The 25567-nt window shown below is 41.8% G+C and overlaps 1 protein-coding gene across 1 annotated transcript; it reads right to left on the bottom strand.

The window, feature by feature from the left end:
* Nucleotides 1-3301: 3301 nt before the first annotated feature.
* On the bottom strand, nucleotides 3302-22317 carry SHISAL2A (shisa like 2A). The gene is made up of 3 exons (XM_032696478.1): nucleotides 22082-22317; nucleotides 14153-14292; nucleotides 3302-3809 (listed from the first exon to the last, which is right to left on the bottom strand). Exons 1-3 carry the CDS (start codon nucleotides 22261-22263, stop codon nucleotides 3460-3462), a joined length of 672 nt encoding a protein of 223 aa, XP_032552369.1. The 5' UTR covers nucleotides 22264-22317; the 3' UTR covers nucleotides 3302-3459.
* Between the last annotated feature and the right edge of the window lie 3250 nt (nucleotides 22318-25567).

Below are 25567 nucleotides of genomic sequence, written 5' to 3'. Positions count from 1 at the left end.
CTTTGTACTTACGCTGCTGCTTCCACTAATGGATTTCAACCACTCTGTGTTGCTGTTGCCATCAAAATGTACTCTGTGTACAAAACACGGATCTTCAACAGCTTTTCTAAAGGAGATGGGTTGGAAAAAGTATAGGAATACAGGAGAGGGCTGAAAAGATGTTTTTAAGCAGCAAGTATAAAGCATATGTAGAATCTAAATTTCAGTATATTGGTTATAGACTTAGGGATTTCAGAGATGCCTGGATAGATTCTTCCCACACAAAGGCATCTCAAACAAATGTGCTCTGTGCACACACACACACACAAATCAATTATCTCTACCTGTAGATCACACTTTTGTGGTCACTAAGGAACAATAGAGTGACAGAAGGGGGATGTAAAGGGCACTAATCCCACTGAGCACTAGAAACCAGCATGTGTTTTGAAAGACCTACACCAGAAATAAATGATGTTGGGAACTCGGACAGATCCTGGTGGTGGTTGTTCAGATCAGCTTTTCATTTTTTTCAATTTCTCAGTGTAGCAGAGATGTCTTTTTTTGAACCAGAAATAGCTTCATATGGCTAAGAGCTGACTCTCCAAAAACTGGTCCATTGCAAAATCCTCTCATCCTCTGCTTTTAATGCAATATATAATGGATCTTTACCCCACTATTCAGTGTCTGTCAAAATATGAACTCTATTTATACTTTTTCTTAACTTCCTAAACTTCCAGACAAATGGCTATGAAAAGAACAAGTACATCTTCCACAAACACCTCCTAATTGACTATTCTTCTGACCTTATAACTATAATCACTTCTAAATCTATTTGAAAAACTTTTAAATTCCTTACCTCAAATTAAGAGACAGGATTTCTGTGAGCTTCAGGCTAACAGAAAAAAAACTTAAAAGCTTCTCATTTGTATTCCTAGGAAGTAGCTGAATTTTTATGCTCTTCCTGCTTAATGTTTTCCACAACTTGAGCCATGTAACAGTCATGAGGATCTCCAGCATTTGTCACATTAGGAAAATAATTAAAACACACATTATTTTCATTCAGTAAAACTGTGACTTTTCGCTGGTCTTTCTTCCCTGATTTAGAAGTTGAAAAAGATAGGGCCCTTAGGAATTACACTTAAATAAAGTGATTAATTATCAAAGACATTAAATACTTCATTGATTGTGTGGGACTACTGATTAGGCATTTTCTGCTTAGACCCAAAGTCAGATGAAATAATACAAGGGAACAGCCAGACGTTAATATTGCAACATCTAGAATGGTAGGGATGACAAAGGCAGATCCCTTTGGAGTGAGCTGCCACTTCTGCCAGCAGAACTCCAAAGAAAGATGCAGCCAGCCCCAGAAGTGCCAGTGGGAATCAGGCTGGTCCCAGGGAAATCCATCAGGAGCTGCAGCTTGTGCTGCTCCGCTGGCATCTATAAGTGCAGAGACAAACACACTTTCTATACCCCACAGACCAAGAGGCCTATTCCATACTATTCCACAATTCTCCCATTTTTATTTTGACCCTATGATTAGAAAAATTCCCCAACTCTGACAAACAAAAAATACTCATAGAAACTTCTGTGAGCTTTAGTAGCTTCTGTACAGCTGATGGCAGCACAACAGCCCTGAATTTGCTTTACTATGGTAATTTAAGCAATTTAAGCTTAAAATGTTCCCAGGGCAAAAATTAGGGCTATGCCTAACAAGTACATTAAGCCTTATTATGCCTATTAAGCACAGGGAGTCACCCCTGTTGTGACTGCACATTGAAAGCTGTTATGGGCAGTGTACTGAGTCCCTAATCAAACCAGCGTGGGAGGTACTTTTTGGTGACATTTAGAATACCTCAATTACAAAATAACTACCTAAAAGGGCAAAGAAATGGATTTTCCTAACACAAAACAAAAACAGGCATTAGACATAGGCATTAGATTGAAAGCATTTGTTTTTTTGCATTCTGGTTTTTATTCTGTTACTTCGGTATCTTAAGATATTCAAAATAAATAAAAAGCCTGATATTTGAGGGGAAAACAACCTTCTCATCTGAAGAATGAAAGATTTAGAAATTGTCTGAGAGAAAAAAAGAATCAAAGCTATTTAGATCTGCAACATTCAAAATAGAGTATATTTTGTTACTTTAAATATCTTTAATACTTTAAAATCTAAAAATTAAAGTGCTAGCTCAGGTTTGTATGTAGTTAAAATAACTTAAATCCTCTTTTTTCTCATCTTCCATAAGCCTTTTATTGATGGTTCAAAAGGAAGCATATGCTTCCAGAATGTGTATCTCAGGGCTGGGATTCTCAAAGGAAACTACATGGCAAAAATCATAAATCCTTTTCCCTTCTGCTCTTTGACAGCCCAAATCAAGAAACTTATGAGGCTGGAGGATCAGGTTTATGTCCTGTTGTTATAAAAATACTTTCTTTGTGCATCCAATGTGGTTTCAATTTTCTAGAAGGCCGCAATGGCAAATGCCAGTTTAGTGAGATATTATATGCAAACAGCTATTGAAAGAATATTAACCATATTCCCTACTCTTTTTGCAGGCACTGGTGTATTATTTCACACAAGAGTAGATTAGATCAGAAGCACTTTGGGGTTTTGATGCATAATACCAGATGGCTACAGTTTAATTTTCAAGGACTATCACACAAAAAGCTGTCACTCCCAAAGCGTAGACAAGGATTTTATCTTAAAAAGTTGAAATATAACCAGAGAAAAAACTGACATGGTAAGTAAATATTTCAGGCTTCACCTGCAAATGGAAGATATAATCTGTCTACTGCCTTAACATCAATAGCATGGTTAAATATTTTTGAAATTCTTTTCATCACTCACCGTAAAGAATTCTCACAAGATAAAAAGAAATAATTATCATTAATGTTCATAATTTCAGGACTGAGAGCTTGAAAGACTTGAAAACTCAAATATGACAGTTAAGGCTGTGTTGGTAGTTCTGAGACTTCTGGGGAAATAAAATGTGCAATTAGAGTTCTTTGATTACCTGAAGGAATGCAACACTTCACAAATTAGTGCTCCAAATTGAAATACTACTTGAAAATTTTTATGTTTGCTTCACAAGAAATATTCCAATGTATTTTGATGCAGAATCTGCAAAACAATTGTGGATATTTATTTCAAGTCATTTCAGTGTATACTGCTTCCAGTTAAAACAGCTGTTAAAACCAGAACTTCCCTGCAAAACTTCACTCTTTACTAACTTCATCTTTTGTTGGAATTCTCCTGTCAAAATAATTTCCAGATTCATGTGGATCTTCTGAGGAAGAAAAGGTGGGGGGAAATGATCAATTAATAAAAATACAACACAAGTGCCAGATTTTATTGAGGTACTGCTTTCACATTGGTATGTGCACCCAACAGTCACATTGGACTAAAGACAACCGTGTTCATGACATGAAGACACCACATTAAGATGGCACACAGGGAAGGCTTCAAATAAAGCTTGGTCAACGTGGTGTGCCAAATTCTGCTCTGCTTGACAACTGTGTCATCTCACTGGGATTGCACAGGGTAAAGACAACAACTTGCATGAAAACGACTGACAGCAGTAGCTGGAATGTGCAAATCAAAACATACTGTTTCTCAGTACAGAACCATACACAAACATATGCAGGCACAGCTTCAGATTGGCCTCTGGTTATCCACAGTGGCTGTAATAGCCAGGAAACACCTCTGGAAGAGTGAGTGAGGTTCTCAGTCACAGTCCATCCTTGCAGCTTAGGAAATTTCTTGAAGCCACTTGGCTTTGTCAGCAGCTTGTTCTGGTGGGGGCCTTGTGAAGGATGCAGCTCTGCATCTGCAAAATACCAATCAGAGTTCAGAAATAGACTGAAGAGGGGAAGCATTTTTTCCTCTGCTGCTTAGCAGAGTTGATAAGAAGATCCTACAAAAAAAACCAGAGCAAACCACACAGCTCAATCCATTTCACTGCCATTACTTCTTTCCAAGTACATCTTTCTATTCCTAACCTTGTGAAGAACACCTCTGAAGGGCATTACCACAGCTATGGAACACTAAATGCCCCCTCTGGAGGTGTATGTGGATAGGTAGCTCTGCTGATGCTCCTATGCTGTGAAAGCGAGGATTTCCCCTTGCCTGTGGCAAAGGCTCAAGGCAAAATGAGGCTAGAACAAAAAAAAAAGGCTCAGTAGACAGAGTCATTCATCTAACATTTCTGTGCAGTGCCTTGTGGAAAATGTATCACTAATACTTACATTAAACCACACATTTAATTTCTTTTTAATGATAGACATACTCACAATGTGTGCTTTTAATCCTGAAAGACACCAGAATATATTCCAAACTACACTTGAGAAATTTCTTTACAAATAAATTACTCTACTGCTCATTAAAGGAGGATTGATTCCGAGGTGAAGCCCAACAGCTGTTGGTACAGATGGGTTTAGAAGCAAATGCTCTTCTGGATATGCAAAAAAAATGGACATGCACTGAAGTCTGGCTGGAAAATTTCAGCTAATTCAGCTACTGACAGAAGTTCTGAAGCATGAAATTTTGGATTCAAGGCAGATGGCAACTGGCAGCAAAGAGCATCCTAACCAGCGAAGAACATCACTTCATACTCGTTCATTAAGAGGAATGATGCTTATCTGAATTATCAGTGATGCCTTTTGTAGATTCTCGATGTTTTTCTGCTTAAAGCTCTGAAGATGGTTATACATTTCTGACCAACTTAAATGAAAACATGAGACATCCATATAAACATAGCTTTGTCCCCTCCCCAGGATTGCCATCTGGCTGACTGCAGGCTCAGGATGAGCCAAGAGGGCAAACCCCAGCCTGGGGCGTGATAAACACCGACTAACCAGCTGGTCAGGAGAGGGGATTATCCCACTGTATTTAGCCTTGGTGAGGCTCACACTGAATACAGGAGGCAGTTCTGGGCTCTACAAGTTAAGAAGAATGGTAAGGTGCTCAAAAGCATCCAGTGGAGGGCAACAAAGCTGGAGAAAGGGCTGGAAGGATGGCTGGAAGGATGTCCTATGAGCAATGCCTGAGGACTTTGGACTTGTCTAGTTTGGGGACAAGGAGGCTGAGAGGTGACCTCTCTCCAGCTTCCTGGCAGAGACTGGTGAGGCCCTGGCACAGATTGCCCAGAGAAACTGGCTGCCCCATCCCTAAAGTATTCAAGGCCAGGTTGGATGGGACTTGGAGCAACCTGGTCTAGTGGAAGGTGTCCCTGCCCATGGCGGGGGGTTGGAATGAAATGAGCTTAAAGTCCCTTCCAACCCAAATCGTGCTGTGATTCTGTGATCTCTTCTCCCTAGTATCCAGTGATAGGGTACATGGGAATGGTTCAAAGCTGCATCAGGAGAGGTTTAGACTGGACATTAGGAAGCATTTCTTTATTACTTAGTCAACTATTCTCCCTTAGGTATATTTGAGGATTTGGTTTCTCCTTTTTTATTGCATCTCACCTTTTTTTTTTCAGAACACTTCTTCGGGGCACTGAGATAATTCTGAAAGGTAGTTTTGCCCCAGAATCTTGCAACCCTTCCCAGGGTGGTGTCATTCATAAATTTGATACATATCCTCTAGTCCTTCAGCCAAGCTCTTACTATTGAACTGGGATAGAGCACCGAGACATCTTTCTTCCCTCCAAAATGTGTTTGAGAATGAGTCACTGAAAACTTCTCTTTGATTGCATTTTCATAAAGATCTGTAGTCAGAGCCACTTGTTCCCACTTATCTGATAGGCAAAATTACCTTGACAAAGAGAGAAATTACACTGGTTTGTCGTGATTTGTCTTCATGAAATCTGTGTCACATTTTTCTTGTGCGTAACTCAATTGTCTAATAATGCAATATGTTATCAATCTAAGTTAGAAGCAATGCCTCCAGCTGCCTAGTTCCTCTCCTTTCCCTTTTTAAAGCTAAAAGCTGTGTTTGCCCTTTTGCTGGAAAAGAACACACAAACAAACTTGAACTGTGTGTTGAACCACATCAGTTGGAACAGGGGTCCTGTTCCTAATTAAAACCCAATGAATTTGGCAGAGGAATTCTGCATGCTAAATCAAATCTAATTGGCACCTGTAGCTTTCTCACAGCAGTAGAAAGTGATGGAGTCTCTGGCTCAACGCTGCAGTGTGGAGTGGCTCCCCATGATAGGTGTGGGCATGGAATCTGCAACCAGCAGAGGTGAAAAGCAGAGGACAAAAAACAACTTGAGACCTGGAATTTCTACCAACACTTAAGCATATTATTTGTTGAGGTTCAGAAAAGATCCTTGCCTCCTTTTTCATTTTCCCATAAAGTTTCCAGCTCTTCCACTGTGGATCAGGAAGAAAAAGGCTCACAGGCTAAGGAGGTCGTTTTCCTGGATTTAGCTCCAAAAGAGGTCTCAGGTATTTTGAGTCTTCATGATAATGCCAGCCTCATTTTGCCAACACAAAGAGTTGGGTAATTCACGCACAAAAAAAGGCTCTAAATTTTTTTGTCTTTATATAATGCATGCATTCAAACCCTAGAGAAGTCCTTTGCAGCTGGCCTTTCATTCTTTCCCTGTTTCTCTCTCCCTGGAAGCAATAGTGGTCTGCAGGCTGCACTTCAGGGCACCCCATAAACAGGAGCTTCTCTGCCACAGTGGAAGGCAGGCAAGCAGAAGCATGAGGAAATGAGAGGCTCATGGCCCTCAGAAAGCAATGCCACATTCCCAGACCTCAGCTCGTCTCAGTACTTGGCACCTGCCTCGGATATTTTCGGATTTTCTCACTACAGACGGTTTTCTGACTGCAGGATCCATTTTAGTCTTCCCATGGCATTTTTCTCCCACAAGCCATTTCATTTGCAACAGCAGAAAAAAAATGTGTGGAGGTGGTTGGGAGTTTTGAAATGAGTTTTGTTACGCTGAAGTATTTTTATGAGGACCAGCAGCCCAAACCAACCCGTTGTGCCCATAAAGAGCACTGAGAAAGGTGCATTGGCACTTGGGATGCACAGGGTGGCTTTTTTTAAGGGTACAAGAGAAAATACATGAAGTAGGGAACTCCTGACACATTCCCTTTCCTGCTTATCTGAGAACAACCTGCTGAGCAGAGGACCTCTTATTTTTCCTGTGACAGACATTGCTGATCCGCAGCTGTTCTCACACTGTGCCTGCCTAGCCATGAGCTTTCACCCCCTGCAGAAAGTAAAATGCATGTTTCATGCCACCTGAAGTCCTTTGCATTATTGATAAATTCCTCTTAAGCCTAAAGTACAACTCATCTCTACTGGCATACATTTTAAATACTATTTTGCATGGTCTGTGTCATAGGCAGTATGACCTTTAAACAGGATTTCAGCATTGGTTTTTATCAAGTTTCTGCCAAGGTAATCCCCTCCAGTTCTCTGTCAGACTTGACTCAGCACTCACAGGTGGCATCCCCCCAAAGCAAAGTATGACTAAACTGCCCAGCAGACACCTCACTGCTCTCACCCTTTGTCACACAGGAGACTTTCTAGCAGTTATTCACTAAAGAAATTCTTCTGAACAAGTTACAGTGTTTGCCACCTTAGTATAAGCTCTGGTGCATCCAGGACAGCATCAGGGAAAGGACAAAGACAGCATAAGGGGAATATAATCTTCTCTGGCACATAACCATGATGGAGTATTCATGTACCAGTAAATCAGGAAGAGATTTGTCTGTGGAAGGACTCTGTCCAAGTCTCTGCAGATACATCCCTGTGCAAGGGTAGCATCAGGGCAGTGTATAAATAAATCAGAGACAGTTGCCACTGCTTTTCAGAAAGTTAAAAAGAAAGAATCATGGCATTTTATGGAATCCATATAAAACAGAGTAAAGAATATACAAAAACAATAGAGTAAGACGAAAATAAGTGTTCTCAGTACCTATTTTCTTTACAGCATTGGTAGAATCCATCCAGTGCCTCTGTTTTTTAACATACTGAACTCCCTCTGGTTTCACTGTCTGTAAAACAAAAGCATTTTTAGTAGAACTAACAGCATTCTTCTTCTTTTAGTTCCAAGTAGTAATATACAGATGTGCCCACTGCACTAGAAAAAACACAGTTCCTGGAATCTTCTACAGTTTTTAGAGGATAGATCAAAACCATTCCACTTTCCATTTCTGGGCCTCCAGGAGGCTGCAATTATTAGCATACTTGTGTTAAAAAGGAATAAATATCAAAGGGAAAAAGCAGTTTAAGGTAGCAGCACTGTGGTATAAGTAGGACTTATAGCAGGGAATCAGAGTGTCTGCTACAAGAAACTGCATGGGAAAAAAAGCCCATATTCAAGAAAGTAAGTCAGAAATCTCAAACTTTCATTCCTCTCCAAACATGATCAGTCACTACTGCCTTCACTGCACCTTCCACCCAGTGAGCCCAAAGCACTGTGTGTGTGTGTGAGGAGGTTTCTCTGCATGAAAGAAATGTTACCCATGTTTGACAGAAAGATTAAAGTGATGACATGAGCAAATAAAGCCATTTTTAGTCAGGCATTTCACCAGTTGCCCAGAAAATCTGTAGTTCTGGCAACTCCCATCTTTTGAGCCTTTGCTTTTGATGCTTAGTAGCATTCAAATGTTTTCCAGAGCACAACTTCACAGGTTAAAGTAAGTAATATTTATTAAAACTCCACTGGCTAACTGATCCAGACACCTGCTTGGAGCAGAATGGCTGGAATCTTTGGATTCAGTGCAGATAACTCGAGTTTGCCCAACTGCTCAGAATAACTAAAGCAAAGGCAGCCCTGCAGGGAGGGACAAGAGATGCTCTGCCAGTGGTTTCACTGATACCTGCTGACAGCTGGGAAAGTAAAGCTCTGGAAGGACTTTCCTGACCACACTTTGAACTCAATTTATTTTCTTTCTTACCTGATATTCACACTTTGAACTCAATTTATTTTCTTTCTTACCTGATATTCCTTCTTTCATTCCTTTCCCACTTTCCTCGTTCTGTTTCCTGCTACTGTGCTTCCCGTGCTAATCCCCGTACCCATGAACAACAGGTCATACTTTGAGTCCCTCCTCTCACTTTTCACTGCCCTAAACCTCCACTTGCTTCCCACCCTCCAGGCTGCATCTCCACGTCCCCAAGCAGCCTGACCCTGCTCTCCAGCCCCCCCACAGTCACTGCTCCACTCCCTGGCCCTCCAAGGCTTTCTCCATCCCCTCTGGAATTGTTGCCTCCCTGCTCTGCTGCTCTCAACTCCATTAGTCCCCAGCCTTTTCCACATGCTCCTGGCACATTCAGGTGCTTGCAGTTTTCTCCTTTATCTACCAGTTCCAAACCTCTCCCTGCTCCCTCCTCTCATCTAAGTCTCCTTATGGAGCTCATCAATCTTCCTTGCAAGCCAAGTTTTCTTATATTTCCCAACACCCTCCAGCCCAACACTGTCTTGGACCTCATTTTCCACTTTTCCACTGCTTGGGCCAACACAAAGAACAAAGAGAATTGAAAAGATAAGCTTAACAGGGCAGGGTACTTCTGCCCAAGAAAGTGTATGGGGAAGGGATTAAAAAACAGGTTCCCTGAATCCAAAACAGAAGAAAAGTCGAGAATTCTAGTATTTTAATTAAAAAACCAAACACCTGACACAAAGCAAATTGGGCAAAGGAATTATTTGGTTTTGAGGTGTTTTGAAAGTTGCACTTTATTCTGTTTGAATTGAACAAGCTGCAGTTTGGTTTCAAAGATGTCAAAATGGGATTTAAGCCAAGATCTCAGTTGAAACCAACTACATGAGTTATTTCAGCTGTGATAAAAAACAAACAGAAAAAGCAAAAAAAAAAAAAAATTTCTACTCAGTTATAGAGGAAGGCACCTTATTTTTGAAGCCTATACCAGCTATAGGTATCTTTGCAGTAAAAAACCTGACTTAATGAGCTGCAAAAATCTCACTGCTACGAGAAGGTTTCGGAAATTTAAAAGCTAAGAAGTCCAATAAAAACATTTCCAAATTTAATCTTTCCTAGTGATGTAACCTCCACTAAATTTGAATTTCCAGGTCCAAAAAAAAATTTTTCTTCTTTTTTTTTTTTCCTTTGAACAGTTGAGCCCATTTGGCTGATTTTTCCCCATATACAAATCTGAGGCAGATGATTGGTGAAGACAAAAGTAGCCTGAGCGGGGAAAATTTAAGGCCAGCTACCAGAAGACCATATAGTTGCCATTATTGATAAACCTGGAAAGCAAAGTTATCAGTGCACACTCCAAAAGCCAAGCAGTGTGTCTGAATTCAGACAGCAGCTACCTGCTTTCAGAACCAAGAGTCGGATAATTCTACTGAACTAAGAAGGGGAATGTGTGAGACTTTGGTACCTTTTCATCAAAATATCTGAATATCTCAAGTATTTGCATCATGCCCCATGAGGAATCTTTAATTAAGGAGAGAAATAGGAACAAGAAGGTCATCTGGCTATTTTTCAAGCTGAGTTTTTCCTTTTAATTAAATGAAACCATGAACTTCTGCATACTATGATGTCATTGCTTTGCAAGAACAAGAAATTAATAATTTCCATTAAAGTACATTTTCCCCAGCACTTCTGATTAATTTACAAGGTCACAGTTCTCTTCACACTCCAACCCAAAGGTCCCTGCTGTCTGACTCTGAATGCATTACAGAGGTCCTCCTGTGCTAAATTTTAAGGGAAAATGCGAGTTACCATCATAAAATACAATTTGCTATTCTTGCTTTGCAGTGGTATGGAACACCTCACCTCAAAGGTCTTCCCAGATCTGGAAGAAATACAGGGGCAACTCAGAAAATGTGTTTAAAAACTTTTAGGTCACCAAGGTGGAGAGTCTCTGTCTACCTTTTATACCTCTGATAGCAAAGCCTATCTTAAGGAGCCAGCAGAGATGGTCCCTCCTCTCCCATCAGCTGCCTGCCCAAGGGAAATATGTGTGCATCTTTCCCCAGAGCTGAGCAGATGTGCCTTTAGATTCCTCCTTTTCTGCCTGTTTACCTCCTCTCCTGACAATTAGGTAATGTTTCCTCAGCCCTCCTTGTCTCCAGCACTGGGAGATGTTCCAGCATTATTCACTCGACCTTAACGAAACACTTGCAATCTTTTGACTTCTTAGTTCCCTACATTCTCAAGGGGATAAACCTTTTGAACAAAGAGAAGCTTTTGGTTAGAAGAACAAAGCATATGGCCAAATTCCCTTCTACCTTGGATAAATCCATAATGTTTGAATGCTCAGGGCATGGATTTCTTTGGCACCTTTTTTTACCAGCATTATAGTTTTCCAGCCTTCGAGTGGGAGAAACAGAAACATCAAAAAATGAGTTCAATGAAAAATCCTTTCTCTCAGAAAGAGCTTAAAGAGCAAAGAAAGAGCTTAAAGAGCAACTTGTATAATTAAAAAGCAAGTTCACTATGCTAAGAGGAAGTATGCTCCAAGGATTTGGGAAGTCTTGGTCTCAAAAAGCATGGTTCAATTCCTGGGTCGAGCCAGTCTTGGAGCTGGTTTTTAGAGGTAATGTAAGCAAAAGGACAAAGGTCTTCTGGTTAGTGATGTCCCTTCAAAATTCCACTGGACATTAATGTCTAAACTGACACAAGGCATTAAAAATGTGACAGTTCCCTGCAGTTCTGTCTCTTGGGAGATGGGTTATAGCATCTCCCTACTTCAGCAAGGCAGCTTTGAGGATAGAGAGGAACAGCTGAGAAGCCCTTTGACACTTGGGCAAGGCAGAACATCAGCTCTCAAGCCAAAGCCTGTGTGAACCTCACATTGTAAGCACAGTGCAAACAGTGAAAAAGCAAGGTGTAAAGAGCTGAGACTGCCTGTAAAAGGAGAGGATTTCACTGAAAGAGTAATAAAGTACATTGCTGTTTTTTATTGAGAAATACTTGATCTGACAAGACACTAGGCTGTCAATTCCTTGAAATGCAGGGTCTTCTCATTTGCCTGTTCAGACTGTCTTGCATATTAGGGATCAACTCTGCACTCTACACTATGATACTACAAATAGAACTGTGTAACTCCAGTAACATTTAAGGGGTTCTTCCTTCTCTATACCAGTGACTGAGCTCATTTTTCTTGAAATTCAGTGTTCAGATTAAAATGTTAAGTTTTGCTAGGGCTAAAACATCCTTAGTTAACTCAGGAACCCAGACTGTAATATCTCTGCTGGTGCTATTGAAGACCATTTGCCCAAGGCTAAACAGAGGCAAATTCCAGTTGATCTGCCTTTTCCATAATCAGAAACTTTAATAAAGGCTTCACATCCACTTTATTGTTAAATTTATGATCAATCTTGAAACTATTTCTGTAAAAATTCAACTATTCCACCTCTTTCTTTAGGGGATCTTGGATGAGCCCACAGAACCATGACCAACTTTAACTATTCCATGATGTACAAAAGGCATACAATAATCAATTGTATGTTTAATGAAGTATAAAACTCTAACTGAGCTGATGTATTATGCATGAAATTGAACACAATAAAAAATACTGCCTTCAGAAACGAATGCTCTCTGAATGCTCCAGGGATACAGATGTTGCACAACACCTAATGTGCCACACAGCCTTCACCTAAAGGTAAGATTATGCTAGTTTAGAAAAAGCTGGGTTGAACTGAGTTCAGATAAAACTCTTGGTCCCCAGGCCTGCAGTTTCCTGAAGCTTCTAAAAACTGTTTTAATTTTTTAATTCATTTTTATTGTCTAGAAATTATTATCCTCAGATCTCAGAAGAACTGGAAGAGGAGGAGAGAGGCTGTTTTCATTGCTCCCCAGACCTGAAAGCAGCTAACCAGTCACGTCCTCAGACACTCAGACCTAGTCATGCCCTCAGATACTCAGACCTTGCACGACTCTCATGCAAAAGAAACCCAAGGATGATGAAAACAAGCACTCAGGCTTGTCAGTGAAATCCTTCAGCATTTCACAGGCAAAGAAGCAACTGGCTTTCAATTTCCAGCAGTCCATCTCATGAACAGCTAAAGCTATCAGGGCTTAGATGTGAAATAATTGTCATTCAGAGCAGCCAAAGAAGCAGAATAATAAAAGTGAAAAACACGGGATGAGAGCAAAGCCAAAGCGGTGTTTAAATGCAAAGTAACGGAGCCTGAACAAAGCCCCAGAGCACACAGGAGGTGGCTGGGAAAAGGCAAAGATCTCCCAGCTTCCTGGGCTCATAACATTTGGAATCTCGAGATGGGATGCCTGCAGGAATGCTGGGTCATCAGTGAGGGAGCTTGGGATGTTGTTCACCTCATGACAGGAAAAGAGGAATACCTCTAATGCCCAAGCAGGATGTGGGTTTGCAGCGGGGTCCAACTTGGTATAGAAAGATGGAATCCCTGCCTCCTTCCCAGCTCCCCATGTGCCAAACATGTCTGGCACAAAAATGCAAGGCATGAGGAGAACAGCACTGCTGTCCTGGCAATGGATTAACAGCTGATGTCATAGCAGGAAAACTTGAGGGAAGAAGTTGAACAGCAACACACTGAAAAGCATAATGGCAGTCTATAATTAGAACACAACCATCTTGGAGCACCAGAGCATTTTGTTCATCCCACCCAAGAGTTTATTTAGGCTGTTCTAGGTAGCAGGTCTTATTTCCACTCTCTCTCCAGGACAAGTGTGAAGTTTTCAATTTGCAGATTAGTAGCAGTTTGTTGAATGTGCAACACTCATTTCAGCAGCTTGCTCAGCTTACACAGCTCCAAAGGGAGGCTTTGCAGTTCCTGATGGCCCAAAGAACTACTTTTAGACCAAAATCTGCATCCTCTGGAGAAAAAAATAAGACATAGGAAGCTTGGGATGAAGTGGACTGTGTTAACTAGACACTCAGGAGGGGGCTTACTGCTCTATAATAGGCAGTAACTCATTGGTAATTTACTGCCATGGAGGTAGAGAAGCATTTTAAAATAACAAATTAAAAAAACTGGAGGTGAGGGGACTTTTTTTCCAAGAATTATTCCCCTTTTTCAACTTGTTCAACTTCCAATGCCTAACTAAGTAAAATATCCCGAGCTCACGTTAAATGTTTTGAGTTTGGTCCGGATTTCACACAGAAGGTAAAACAGCAGGACAACTCCATTACATCTTGAGGTCCCCATCAGAAACAAAATACACACTGTTGGACTTCTCCACATCCATTTAAAGACAGAATAAGACTTTTCCTCTGCAGGTGATTATGTACATCAAAACCAACAGGTCTTACCTGCCATCTGCAAGCTTAAACCAGTATCCAGTTTGCTGCGTGGCTTGGTGCTGATAAACAAATAACAGAGAACACACACAGTGATGATAAAAGCGAAGAGGACCACTGCTGCTATGGACAGGCCCACAAGTGCTCCAACACTAGGAGAGAAAAACAAAGAAATTAAATGTACAAACAGCCTGGCATAACCATTAAAACAATGGTCAGGATGATGTCTGGAGTTTACTTGCACTCAGGCATGGGACTGACTGCGTATTTTCCTGTAAACTAAAGTTTAGAGCTCAATACTTAAACTGCACAAACTGCAGTTATTTCATTGTCCTCAGAAGGGTCAATTCATTATACAGGAGTTGAACATGTGGCCCTTGGTGACATTTCCTGTTCCCTATGCATGCTACTGCTGAGTCTGATTGAAAGTGTGTTTATGAAAATCAGAAGTAATGTCATGCAGTAACTGACATCAGAGATCAAAAAGTTCTTCAGTGCAGTGCATATTCCTAGAAAACCATAATATCACATGCACACACAGAGAGGGATTCTAGGGTTCCAGGCAGCTCAAACAACATGACTACTCAAGCTGTATTTTCAGTCTGAAAAGCCATTTTCACTGTGTAAAACCCATGCAAGCCATGTTATTCAATTCTGTGAGCAGCTCTGGAGAGCAGGACAGAGTACTGTGATCACTGGTGTGCCTTTGTGTTAATGCAATAAATCTCCAGTTAAGACCAGTGAAATTCTCCCATGATCTTTGTCATGGTAAAAGGAAAACTAAAGCTGAATTAGTTTATACACAATATCAAAGGCACCAAAGAAGTAGGAACTTAATTTCTCAGGCCAAACATACAGTAATATGTAGGTTTTATCAAGATACTACTCCTGCAGGATAAAAGTTACTTTATACATATCCCACAGGCACACAGTGAGACAGTGTATGTATATACAGAAACCTCTCCTTATTTCCAACCCTTCTTTTCAAGTCTTTTCCTAATATAAAATGCTCATGATGAAATAAAGGCCTCAATACAGCACAGTCTAGCTATCATTTCCTATCCCCTCCTGGGCCTCTTGATGCCTTCAGTGTTCCAGTCCTCTGTTCTACAGTCCATGCCAAAGTGCTGACTTCTGGTGAACTTAAACAGCAGACTTTTGGTCACAGAGGAAGGGTCTGAGGATTGAGACTCCCTCTGTTGCTGCTCTATTTACGATTTGGATAGACGTCAAAAGGAGAGAAGATAAATGAATGTTCTTAATTCTACCAGCTCCATCCTCTAGCCATAAATATGCCTTTATATATCACTGCTATCAGTGAGAAGTCAGCTCTACTGTGGCCTTGCAGAGATATAAGAAGAACTGTGCCCTGGGATGTTTTTATGAATTTTAAATTCAAGCTACTACAAAGCTTCTCCACGAGCTCCCATAGCACCAGCAGACAGGTCTGTCCACAGGAGAAACTCTTAAAACCATCAGCATGAGAACAGCAGATATCAGAATGACTTTAACATGCAGTTTTCCTGAGTTATTGGTCAGATTCATTAATGAGGTTTGTGCAACATTTAGCTCCACTTTAGCATAACTAAAATAATTTGTTATCAGCAAAATGACCATTTCTGGAAAGAACAGCTTTACCCTTCTGAAGATTTGTCATGGTGTTTATCATCTGCATGAACAGGGGTGTCATTATGTGTTTGTGCATATATGCACATATCAAGCAAATTTTTCCTTCTTGTTTTTTGGCTCAAACAAAATCTGCAGGCAAGCAATATTCTGCTTAATATGGAATCCGAGTATGACCCTACAGTCAGAGATCTCAGCTGGGTTCTGGCTTCATTTTTGCATTTTCACTTGGAACACCTTGACCCAAATAGACAAAACAGAAGAAATACACACCACTACAGGAGGCTGAATAGCCATTTGAACCAAATAATACAAACAAGCTCTTCAGAAACACGTATCTGTGCTTTTTTGCTGTGAAAATACAAGCTCTGTTGTAAGATTCCATTTAAATTACAATCTGCAGTGCAGTACTAAGGAGGTTGCTCACCACTATCCAAACACTCAGCAGAGTCAGCTGTCCCAAAGCCGAAGAGATCAAGCACATATTAGTGATTATAGATTTTTCTTTTCAGGCATCTGTTACCTCTGAGCTGTAGCTCTCCTCCATGCAGTTGTAGAAGATGACATTAACAGCACAGTTGTGTAATGTACAGCACAATACACCCTCAGCATCACTACACAACTTGGGTAAGATGCTTTGGGAGTTACAAGTGACAAAGAAAAACAGTTCCTGAAGAACTCTCCAGATTAGACATCACAGCATATGTGCCACCAAAAGTGTTTGTCGTGCTCCAGCAGCAACATGAAAAGATCTCACCCAAAACATTGAGATCAGCAGCACAAAACCAAACAGACACTCTGGATTCCACTTCCTAAATGAATCAGAAATCAGAATTCAATTTGTACTTACTCTTTTTAAACACACAATATTTCAATACCAAACTGTTGTCAAAGTGCTGAAGCCATCAACCCACTTAGAAGGTGTGGTTAAGTTCTTTAAGATGAATTTTGGGTTAAAGTTTGGGAGTGGGTGGTTATTTCTTAATTTATTTAATTCAGAAGAATTTAGTGTTTTCCATAGTTCTAAATACTGATGTTTCTTAACCAGGGTCTTTTCCTTCTATTTTTGCAGTTAAAGCTGTTATCAGAAACAAACTTAGCCCTTGCTAAAAGCATTTTGCCATTTTCCAGCCTTTACCTTAAACATGAGCTGTCTGAAGCCCTCAGCAGTCCACATGGTAACCATCTACAGGTTTCTGGGTGTATCTCCAAGATCAGTCTTCCGACAGCAGAGACACTCAACAAGCAATTTAAAAAGTCCTTCTTGCCCACAGCTGTGGCCCCATTAGCAAGTGAAAACCTCTGCATTGACAACCCACCCAACCCAAAACCAATGATCAAGCATAAAAATGGCATTGAAGGCCTGGTAGTATTTGCTCAACGCTTTGAACGTGAGCAGTGTTAGGTTTGCCAGGAGATCCAAACAGAACTCTCCCAAGTTACTTTCCACATACAATAAAGATACAGCCACATCACACATTTCACTGACACTGTTCCACCAAGTGCCACATCCAGGCCTGCAGCACAGCCAAAGGCTTTGCTCAGCAGAGGCTCCACTTGCCAGCAGCCTCCCCAGGGCTCCCCAAGCTGCTGTTCAGGGAGCTGCTTAGTGGGTCATTGACATTTCTGTCGGTGGATGCTCAGCACCACACACCCACTGTTACTTTTAGTCGATAAAATTAGTCCATCCACACCAAGAACAGCCAGGGAAACTTTAAATATTGGCTAAGCAGATGCAGTGTTGCCCACTGGTACACTAAAGGAAGCTCATGAGTCATCTGATCCCAGTGAATCAAATGTTCCTAATGCCATTGTTGCAGTGACGTGTTGTCTGTAGTATTTGCAAAGCAAACAGATAAATATACTCAAGAGACTGAAAGAGTGGGCATAGAGGAACAAAAGACTTGCTATTTTGGAAAGCCAAAACAGACTCCTGGAGATCTGCACAGCCAAGCAAAGCTTGGCCTCAGCATTAGGTCAAGAGTATTCATTAATAAAGCATTTTGAACAACATCTATATGTGGTCTGACAAAATGTTAATCAAATATATGTTATTATACGAAACTAAAAAGATACAGCTTTGGAATGGAGCTATAATTCTATTTGATACTGACAGATGCCATTAAATTTGCAAAATAAAACTTAACCAAAGAGTGCTAAAAAAAATTCTAAAAATCTTTTAAAACAATGAGAAACAAAAAGGCTGAATTTAACTGCAGCAGTTCAGTACAAATACTACATGTTCAGCATTTCTTCCCTTCCACTCAGCTTGGGAGGCAAAGCAGATGTGATGACTGCATGTACATGCACAGCACACAGCTCTGGAGGCTGAGCTGCTCAGTGTTTTGCTCACTAGACTTTTTCAGCATCTCTGTTCTGTTGTTTCAAATGCTGCATAACCTTCTGGTGAAATCTGCATACCCCTGCCTTTTCCTAATGTTGCCTTCCCCGTTCCATGGGCTCCTGACTGTTGTAAGAGCAAAAATGCACCCTTCACTCTTCTTTGCTGAGGTCAGCTTTTCAAGAAATACGTTCTAACAAAGAGAAAAAAAACATACTGTATTATTTCATTTTAAATACCAGCAAAAAAAAAGGAAAAAAACCCAAAACAAACACAAGAAAGAATAATATTAATTACATATAATAAATTCTGGTGAAAATATGAAATGTGTCAGAGTTGCTCAAAGGTCTGTTATTTATGATTGTCCAACAGCTCCCAGTACAGCGGGTGTTAGGATGCACTTGTCAAATACCACAATTTTTGCAGGAGTGGAATGGGAAAAGAAGGTTCCATGTTGCTAAGGCATAGGGCAGTGTCTGGTTCTAAACATAGCACAGGCAGTAGAGATTTGGCAAGAAAATAAAAGGAATAGCATAGGCCTGCAAGTGACTATTGCTTTAGGTTGCCCAGGCTGCTGGCTTCTCCATGACCTGCTGCCGTCAGAGCTGGCTACAAAGTGCTCTGGCAAAGCCTCTCCCACAGCAGGAAAAACACAAAAGGAAAATGCAACAGTTTCCTGAAATTCCACCTGGTGTGTCACCAAACTGAAACAATCCCTGAGATATCACCAACCATGTGTGGTGCACTCAGTCACTGCTTTCAAACTCATGGGGGAAAATCAAGCAAAGATTTAGAAAAAGGAACCTAAAGCTCTGGAGTAAAGGAAAACCTGAAACAATTCCCCCATCAGAGCTTCCATTCCCTTTCTCAGTACATTCCATCTCCAGACTTACCTTGGCTAGTTTGCCTAACTCTTGTATAGTTATAAGGGTTTCAAGTCTTAAAAGTGTGTCTTCAAAGGCTGCAAGAAGCATTATAAGGATTATTTTAACATATTGTTGCTACAAACTGATATAAGTAACTGCCTGAGACAAAGACAAGCAAGGCAGTGATCACCAAAACATTCTGAGAAGCCAAAAAATGTTATTGTTATGTTTTCCTCAAACTCCTAATGGAACTATCATGTGCAAATGTATACAGTTTTCAAAGTGCTGTAATATTGTAACATTATCAGCGTGTTGGTAACTAGAAGTTATCTCATTTGTTCCTGAAAACTCTAATGAAAACAGAAATTTCAATTCTCACCACTCAGTAACTTTGCTTAGAGAGGTAAATTGTATTCATTCACCTCTTTTCTGCAATGGATAGAGACAGTTATGGCAAAAGTTAAGCACAACCAAAATCCCACCAATGGCAACTTCCTTCAGTCCTTTTAGCAGTTTAGGGCCACTGTGAAAAGAAGAAGAAGAAAAGAAAAGTCCTTAGGTTTCAAAGTTTGGGCCCAAATTTCTGACCTACATGGAGGCTAAGAAGTCACTTCTCAGACTCTAGAAAATCTCTGTAAAGAAAGACCCTTCAGACAGGTGCTTCATTAAAGCCTCTCCTGGGATTCAGTTCTTGGAAGTACTTTCAGAAAAGATCAAGCTTTCTCAGTCTTCACTGCAGCATATCATCCACATGCAAGAGCAAAACCTTTTAAACTTAATCTTTCAGTATTTGAGAAAGTTTACTGTGATCAAAACATCAGACTATGCAAAAATATCATATAACATTAAAACAGTATTTGATAAGTGTAAAAAAGGACACTTGGAGACATCTTCTCACATCAGAGAGGCTGAGTAATTCTGTGTCAGTCACAGTGGTGAATGGCTGGGGGATCCCCATATTCAACCCACTCCTTGTAGCAGAGAAAGTAGATTTTAAATAATAATATGTTAAATATTAGACAAATTAAATGAATAAGCCCACAGTACAGGATAGCATTCATTCATGAGCCCTGAAGGAATTCACATGTGAAACTGCAAAACTGCTGGCCAAGGTGTGCACCCCATCATCACACAGGGCCACCCTAACAGAGGTCTGGCAGCCTGGGAGTGTAACTCCAACCTGAAAGAGGGCTCTACAGGGGAACCCAGGAACTACAGACCTGAATTCCACCCCTTGCAAGACAGAAAGGTGAGAAAAAAAAATGATATCATCAAGTCAAGAGGTAAACACAATGTCAGGGTGCTGAGTGCTGAATCTGAGCCTGGCTATTATTCCCAGGCCATGATGCCCCCCTTCACCTTGCTTGAATATGAGGGACAGGTCCTTTGATGGCAAAGCCACTACTCCCATCCCCCTCCTTATCATGCTCTGCCCACAGGAAGCTGCTGGCACTTGCAGCTTTCTGACATAAAATCTTTAATAAAAGAGTCAGCATTTCTACGAGGGGAAAACGCTGCCTTGTTAACCTGCTGGAGTCTATGAGGTGTCAACAGACAGATGGACAGAGGAACCCAGTGGACAGAGTTAGATGTCTCAAAAAACCTTTTGACGAAGCCCCACACTGAAGGTGTGGCTAAAAAGGCTGAACTGACACAGGCTTAGGGAAAGGTTTTGTTACAGATTTAAGGCTGCTTAAAAGAATAAGGAGCAAAGCACGAGGCTAGGTGGGCTCTTTTCAGTGTAAAGAAAAGTCACTGAGACTGACCTTTCTTCAGTATCTTCATCTATAACCTTGTGAAGAATGAAATCTGAGTTTCTGATGATCCTAAGTCCCTAGAAGTGATTAAATGCTATGAGGGTAAGGAATGCTAGAAGACTTGAGGAAAACTGAATGAGCAGGCAAAAGTGTTGTAGATGAGTTTCAGTGTACATAACATAATGTATAAACATCACAACGTATAAACAAAACCAAGCCTACAGGGCAATGAACTCAGAACTGGCAGTTCTGAACTCAAGGAAAGTTTTACAGTCATCAGTGACAGCTCACTGAAATCAGAGTCAATGTGAACCAGCAGTCAAAGACATCAACAAGAAGTTGGCCAAGAGGAAGAATTTTGAGAGCAAGGCTGGAGGCAGCATTTTGCCACTCTGTAGAACCTTGCCATACCCACATCTTGAGCATGGAACTCCAGCACTGTGGAGTGAAAAACAGTATGGATGAGACACAACTAAAACCATCAGTGGGGCACAGCACCTGCCCTAATGATAATCCAAAAGGACCAAGGCTGTTCAGCTCGGAGAGGTGAAAGCTGAGAACCGATGCACCAAATGCGAATAAAATTTTAAACATCAAGCATAAACTGAACATGCGATTGCTGTTCACCAAATCTCACAATACTAATAGTAGAGAGCACTTCAGAAAACTAGTGGGGAACAATAGAAAACAGATAAAAGCCTGTATCTTCAAACAGCAGGCTGCCACCAGGGCTGCAGAAGCAGACGCTATAAGTGAGCCCAGAAAGGGATTTGACAAAATCAAGGATATCAAGTCCATAAGAAACACAGGGAGAGCATCATGCAGAGGTGTACCAACATCCTGATATTGCCAGCGTGGATGCTGAGGAGCCCGAGGGGAATCAGGGAGCAGCCGGGCTGGCTGTGTGCAGCTCTCCTCTCTGCTGGAGACACTGCCGGAGCCAGGTGGACTCTCGCACTGCCCCGGGAGAGCACCGGGCTGATTATGTGTCATCTTCCAAGTGGTAAGTTACGCAGTGCTTGACTTTACCACACATGGAAAAGTAGCTAAAGTCATTGGGAACTTTATGCCCGCAGCACCTTACACGCTGTTCCCCTCACACCCGAAGGGCGGGGGACACTCGAGATGCTCCATCCAGAGGCACCGAGCGTTTCCCAGCGCTTCCTTTACGAAGACCACGAGTTGTTTCCTTCAGAAACCACCCTGGCACAAGCAAAAGTCTCTCCGGGCTGAAGATGCCGCTCTCCCGCTACTCTCGGCGGGACAAGGGCAGCCTGAAAGCGCCCGGCTACAAATACCTCACCGGCCCGCCCGGAGCCTCCCCCCCGGGCAGGCACCGCCGCGCCCCTACCTTAGCCACCACATGTAGCTGTGCTCGTAGGGGAAGAAGCTGTGGGGGTCATCGCAGCAGTACTTGACGTCCTGGAAGCCGCAGCAGAACACGGCGCGGGCGTCGCCGCCCGCCCGCGGGCAGCTGAACCCGCTCACCAGCACCTTGTCGGCGTTGAGGTAACTGCTGCACTCGGCGCTCATGGTGCCGGTGCCCGCCCGGCGACTCGGCTCGGCGGCGCCCGGGCGGGAAGGGAGGCGAGGCGAGGAGAGGAGAGAGGCGGCCGTGGCGGGCGGAGCTGGGCGGGCAGGGGGCTGCGCTGGCGGCGGGAACCGCCGCGCCCACTCCCCCCCGGGGTCGCCACAGGGCGGGAGCGGCGGGAGCCGCCCGCGCCCTGAGGGGAGGGAATGGCGGGAAGCGGCTGTGTGCGGGAGCTGCTCCCCTCAGAGCCTGGGTGTTACCTCAGCGCCGGGTCACACGTCGAGCAGAGGTTTAGGGGGTCCGCCCTCACCCGTCGCCTCGGTGGCGTCTCTGGGCAGCCAAAGCAGCGAGGTCATGGAGAGGGATCCCACCTGTGTTACACTCAGGAGCCCTTGGGGGAAAAGCTTCACGTAAAACTTAATGTTTCTGAGAGATCAATCTCCTTCTCTTTCCAGAGGTCATTTCAGGGTACTTTTCTTAAAAAATTGGGGCTCAAGCAGTCACTGTTACCTGTATGAAAGAGCCTCTCCTGAGGGAAGGGTAAGCAGACGACACACCTGCCTGTAGTGCACTCTCTGCATGTGATTTGGCTCATGGAAAAAAGGGTAATAAGAAGCCTCTGGGAGAGCAATGGGAGACTTACCCCCTCTAAGGACCTGGTGCTCAGTCAGTCTCCTCTAGATCCAGGAGAGCCTGGATCAAGTACTTTACCACACAAGTGACCTCCTCAAGGAAAAGTTCAGGTTTTAGAGAGAAAGGGAAGTCGTGCAATATCAATAGAGCTTGACTTGAACTAGTAATACCGCATTAAGTCAGCTAGCACTTTACACTTTGATTTCAGGCTTTACCTTGAGATGAACTCCAGGCAAGTGGGAGTGTCGACTTCCAGCCGTTGGGCAAAAGCAAGAGCCAGGAGTGATGGCAGCTTAGGGAGGTGCAGCTCTGCAGGATCTGAAGGTGGACAGGCTGGTGGACGGGCACCATCAGCAACACCAGGCAAGGTAAGATACTGAGTCCATCCAGGAGACAGGGCAGAAGGCAAGTTACATACAGCATAGGTCTAAAGTTCATTCAGGAGGACTAACAAGCAACCAGGACAGCAGGAGACAGCACTGAGCTTAGGAAAGGTCAGGCTGCCCCAACTGAGCTTAAATGTGGCTCCCGGATCAACGAGCAGAGGGTGTGGATGTTGTGAGGAGCCAGATGACACTGGTCAGGGCCTGTTGGTGGCTACCTAGAGCCCTGACACTGAGTGCTTCCAATACTACGTGCAGTACCCCTGTATTAGACTGTACTTGCTAAAAAGTATAGATATTCTTCTGTTGCTTGGTTGGTTTTATTTTGTGAAATCAACCCTGACTTGGCATCAAGTGAAATGAACTCAGAAATTCAGTCAGACTCTTTCTGCTGAATTACAGATTTGCCTTGCTAGTATTAAATGTATACATGGAGAGTCAGGGAAGATTCAAATTATCAAACTGTTAAGCTTGGACAATTTGAGAATTTGACTTTAGGTATCTCAAAAACAGGCTCAACACTTAATGATGCACTGCACACAGCGAGAGGATTAATGACAGTGATGTGGCTGGTGCAAAGATTCTGGAAAAGGGGAGACCAGGAGGGATCAATGCCTATTGAACATCAACAAAGAAAAAGGCTGGATAACTATGAGATATCATGAGAGTTGTAACTTCATCACTTGTGTTGTTCAGGTGAAATCAGATACAATCAGATCAATTATTTTTATGATAAAGTTGAGGATTGACTTATTTGAAATGTGTACAGGAAAATGATCTACCAAAGGCCAGAAGGCAGCCTTTTTACCTCAGTTATGTCAATAGTGTCAGTACATGTTAGGATTTAATTGTGGCTCTTGTGTTACCTGAGATTTTTTTTTTAGAGACCAATCTCTTGGTCATTTGATTCACAGTGACGTGGGGACTGTTTTTCTGTGATTGAGGAGAGTCTTTAAGGAGGGAAGGATGGGTGAATCTCAGCTCAAAAGCTATCAGTTGCTTGGCCTGCTAGTGTGTGTGCACCAGTCAGTTAAACAACATGTGGTGTGGTTGAAACCCAGAAGTACAGTGGTAAATGTCAGGGTTTTGGAGACTGGTTCAAGACTTCTGAGAGATTGTCAATACTGTGTTCAAAACACAGACCTAAGTAAGTCCTACAACTTCCCAGGATGGAGAAACATCTAATTCCAGTTTAATAGTATTAGTCTTTTGAAATGTCTTCATGTACTTTCTTCAGTTGCTAATAACTATTTTCTTCCAAAACCTGAATTCCCATCTTTGTTTTTATCTCTGATTCTCTTTATCCCTCTGTTGGTTTTTTTTAACTCATCCTTTGTTTGTTTCCACCAAGGTTCTGTTCATACCAAAATTCAACAACCATGGCAGAGAGAATTGATTCCAGGAGTCATTCAATTCACCTTTCCAACTGAGTATTCCCAAATCAAGTGGTCAAGAGATATAGAACATTCTTGGTTATTTTTGTATTTCACATTGTTATTTTACTTTTGGAGATTTTTCTCCTATTATTCAGAACTCAGCTAACTATTTTCCTTTCAGAATTATTACTGCAGTGATTTTGAACAAATAAAGTCAGCTATCACAGTTTTATGCTCAGTCTTACACAAACTTCTGCTCATACTTAATAAGACAGATCTGAGTCAGAGTTGGAGTAAGGGTGGATTTTTTTCTCCAAACTTCATGAAATTTTGTTTCAAAGAAAGCTGAAATGTTCTGAAGTGGCAAAATCTTTTTTTTAGCAATCAGTATACTCATTTATATCATGCAGTCAGTTTATACTTGCTGTGATTATTGGGTGACAATAATTAGCATGCTCTGTTGTTCCAATTATTTGGAAAGATTTATTTGAAACATTAGAACTGACTTTGAGCTATCTACCTCAGTGACTGAGTTAACTATGTAAATGCTGGAGGATTGAAATAAAAAAACATTCTCTTTTGATGACATTCAGGATTTGAAGCAGGAGTGGGAAGCTCTTCACTGACCAGTGGATGTTGTGCGTCATCTTTTATGTCAGAAGAAAACCATATCGACCTCTTTTTTCATTCCAGTTTCAAAACACAGACCTCTTCCAGTAAGAGCCAGTGGTTTGAAACTCGTAAAATATGCTGTCCTTGCTCTCTCCTCACTATTACCAATATCAGTTTAAGTTACTGCACAGATCCCTACAGCACTTCTCTCTGCTGAGTGAGGAGTGTGTTTCAACCTAACAGTGAGATCATCCAGCTTTCAGAAAAACACAGATCAAAGACCTTTGCAGGATATGTGTCAG

The sequence above is a fragment of the Chiroxiphia lanceolata genome, chromosome 9, assembly GCF_009829145.1.
Source record: "Chiroxiphia lanceolata isolate bChiLan1 chromosome 9, bChiLan1.pri, whole genome shotgun sequence".
Lineage (NCBI taxonomy): Eukaryota > Metazoa > Chordata > Aves > Passeriformes > Pipridae > Chiroxiphia > Chiroxiphia lanceolata.
Note: the sequence above shows the minus strand (reverse complement) of the source record. Positions and strands in the feature narration are given on the sequence as shown.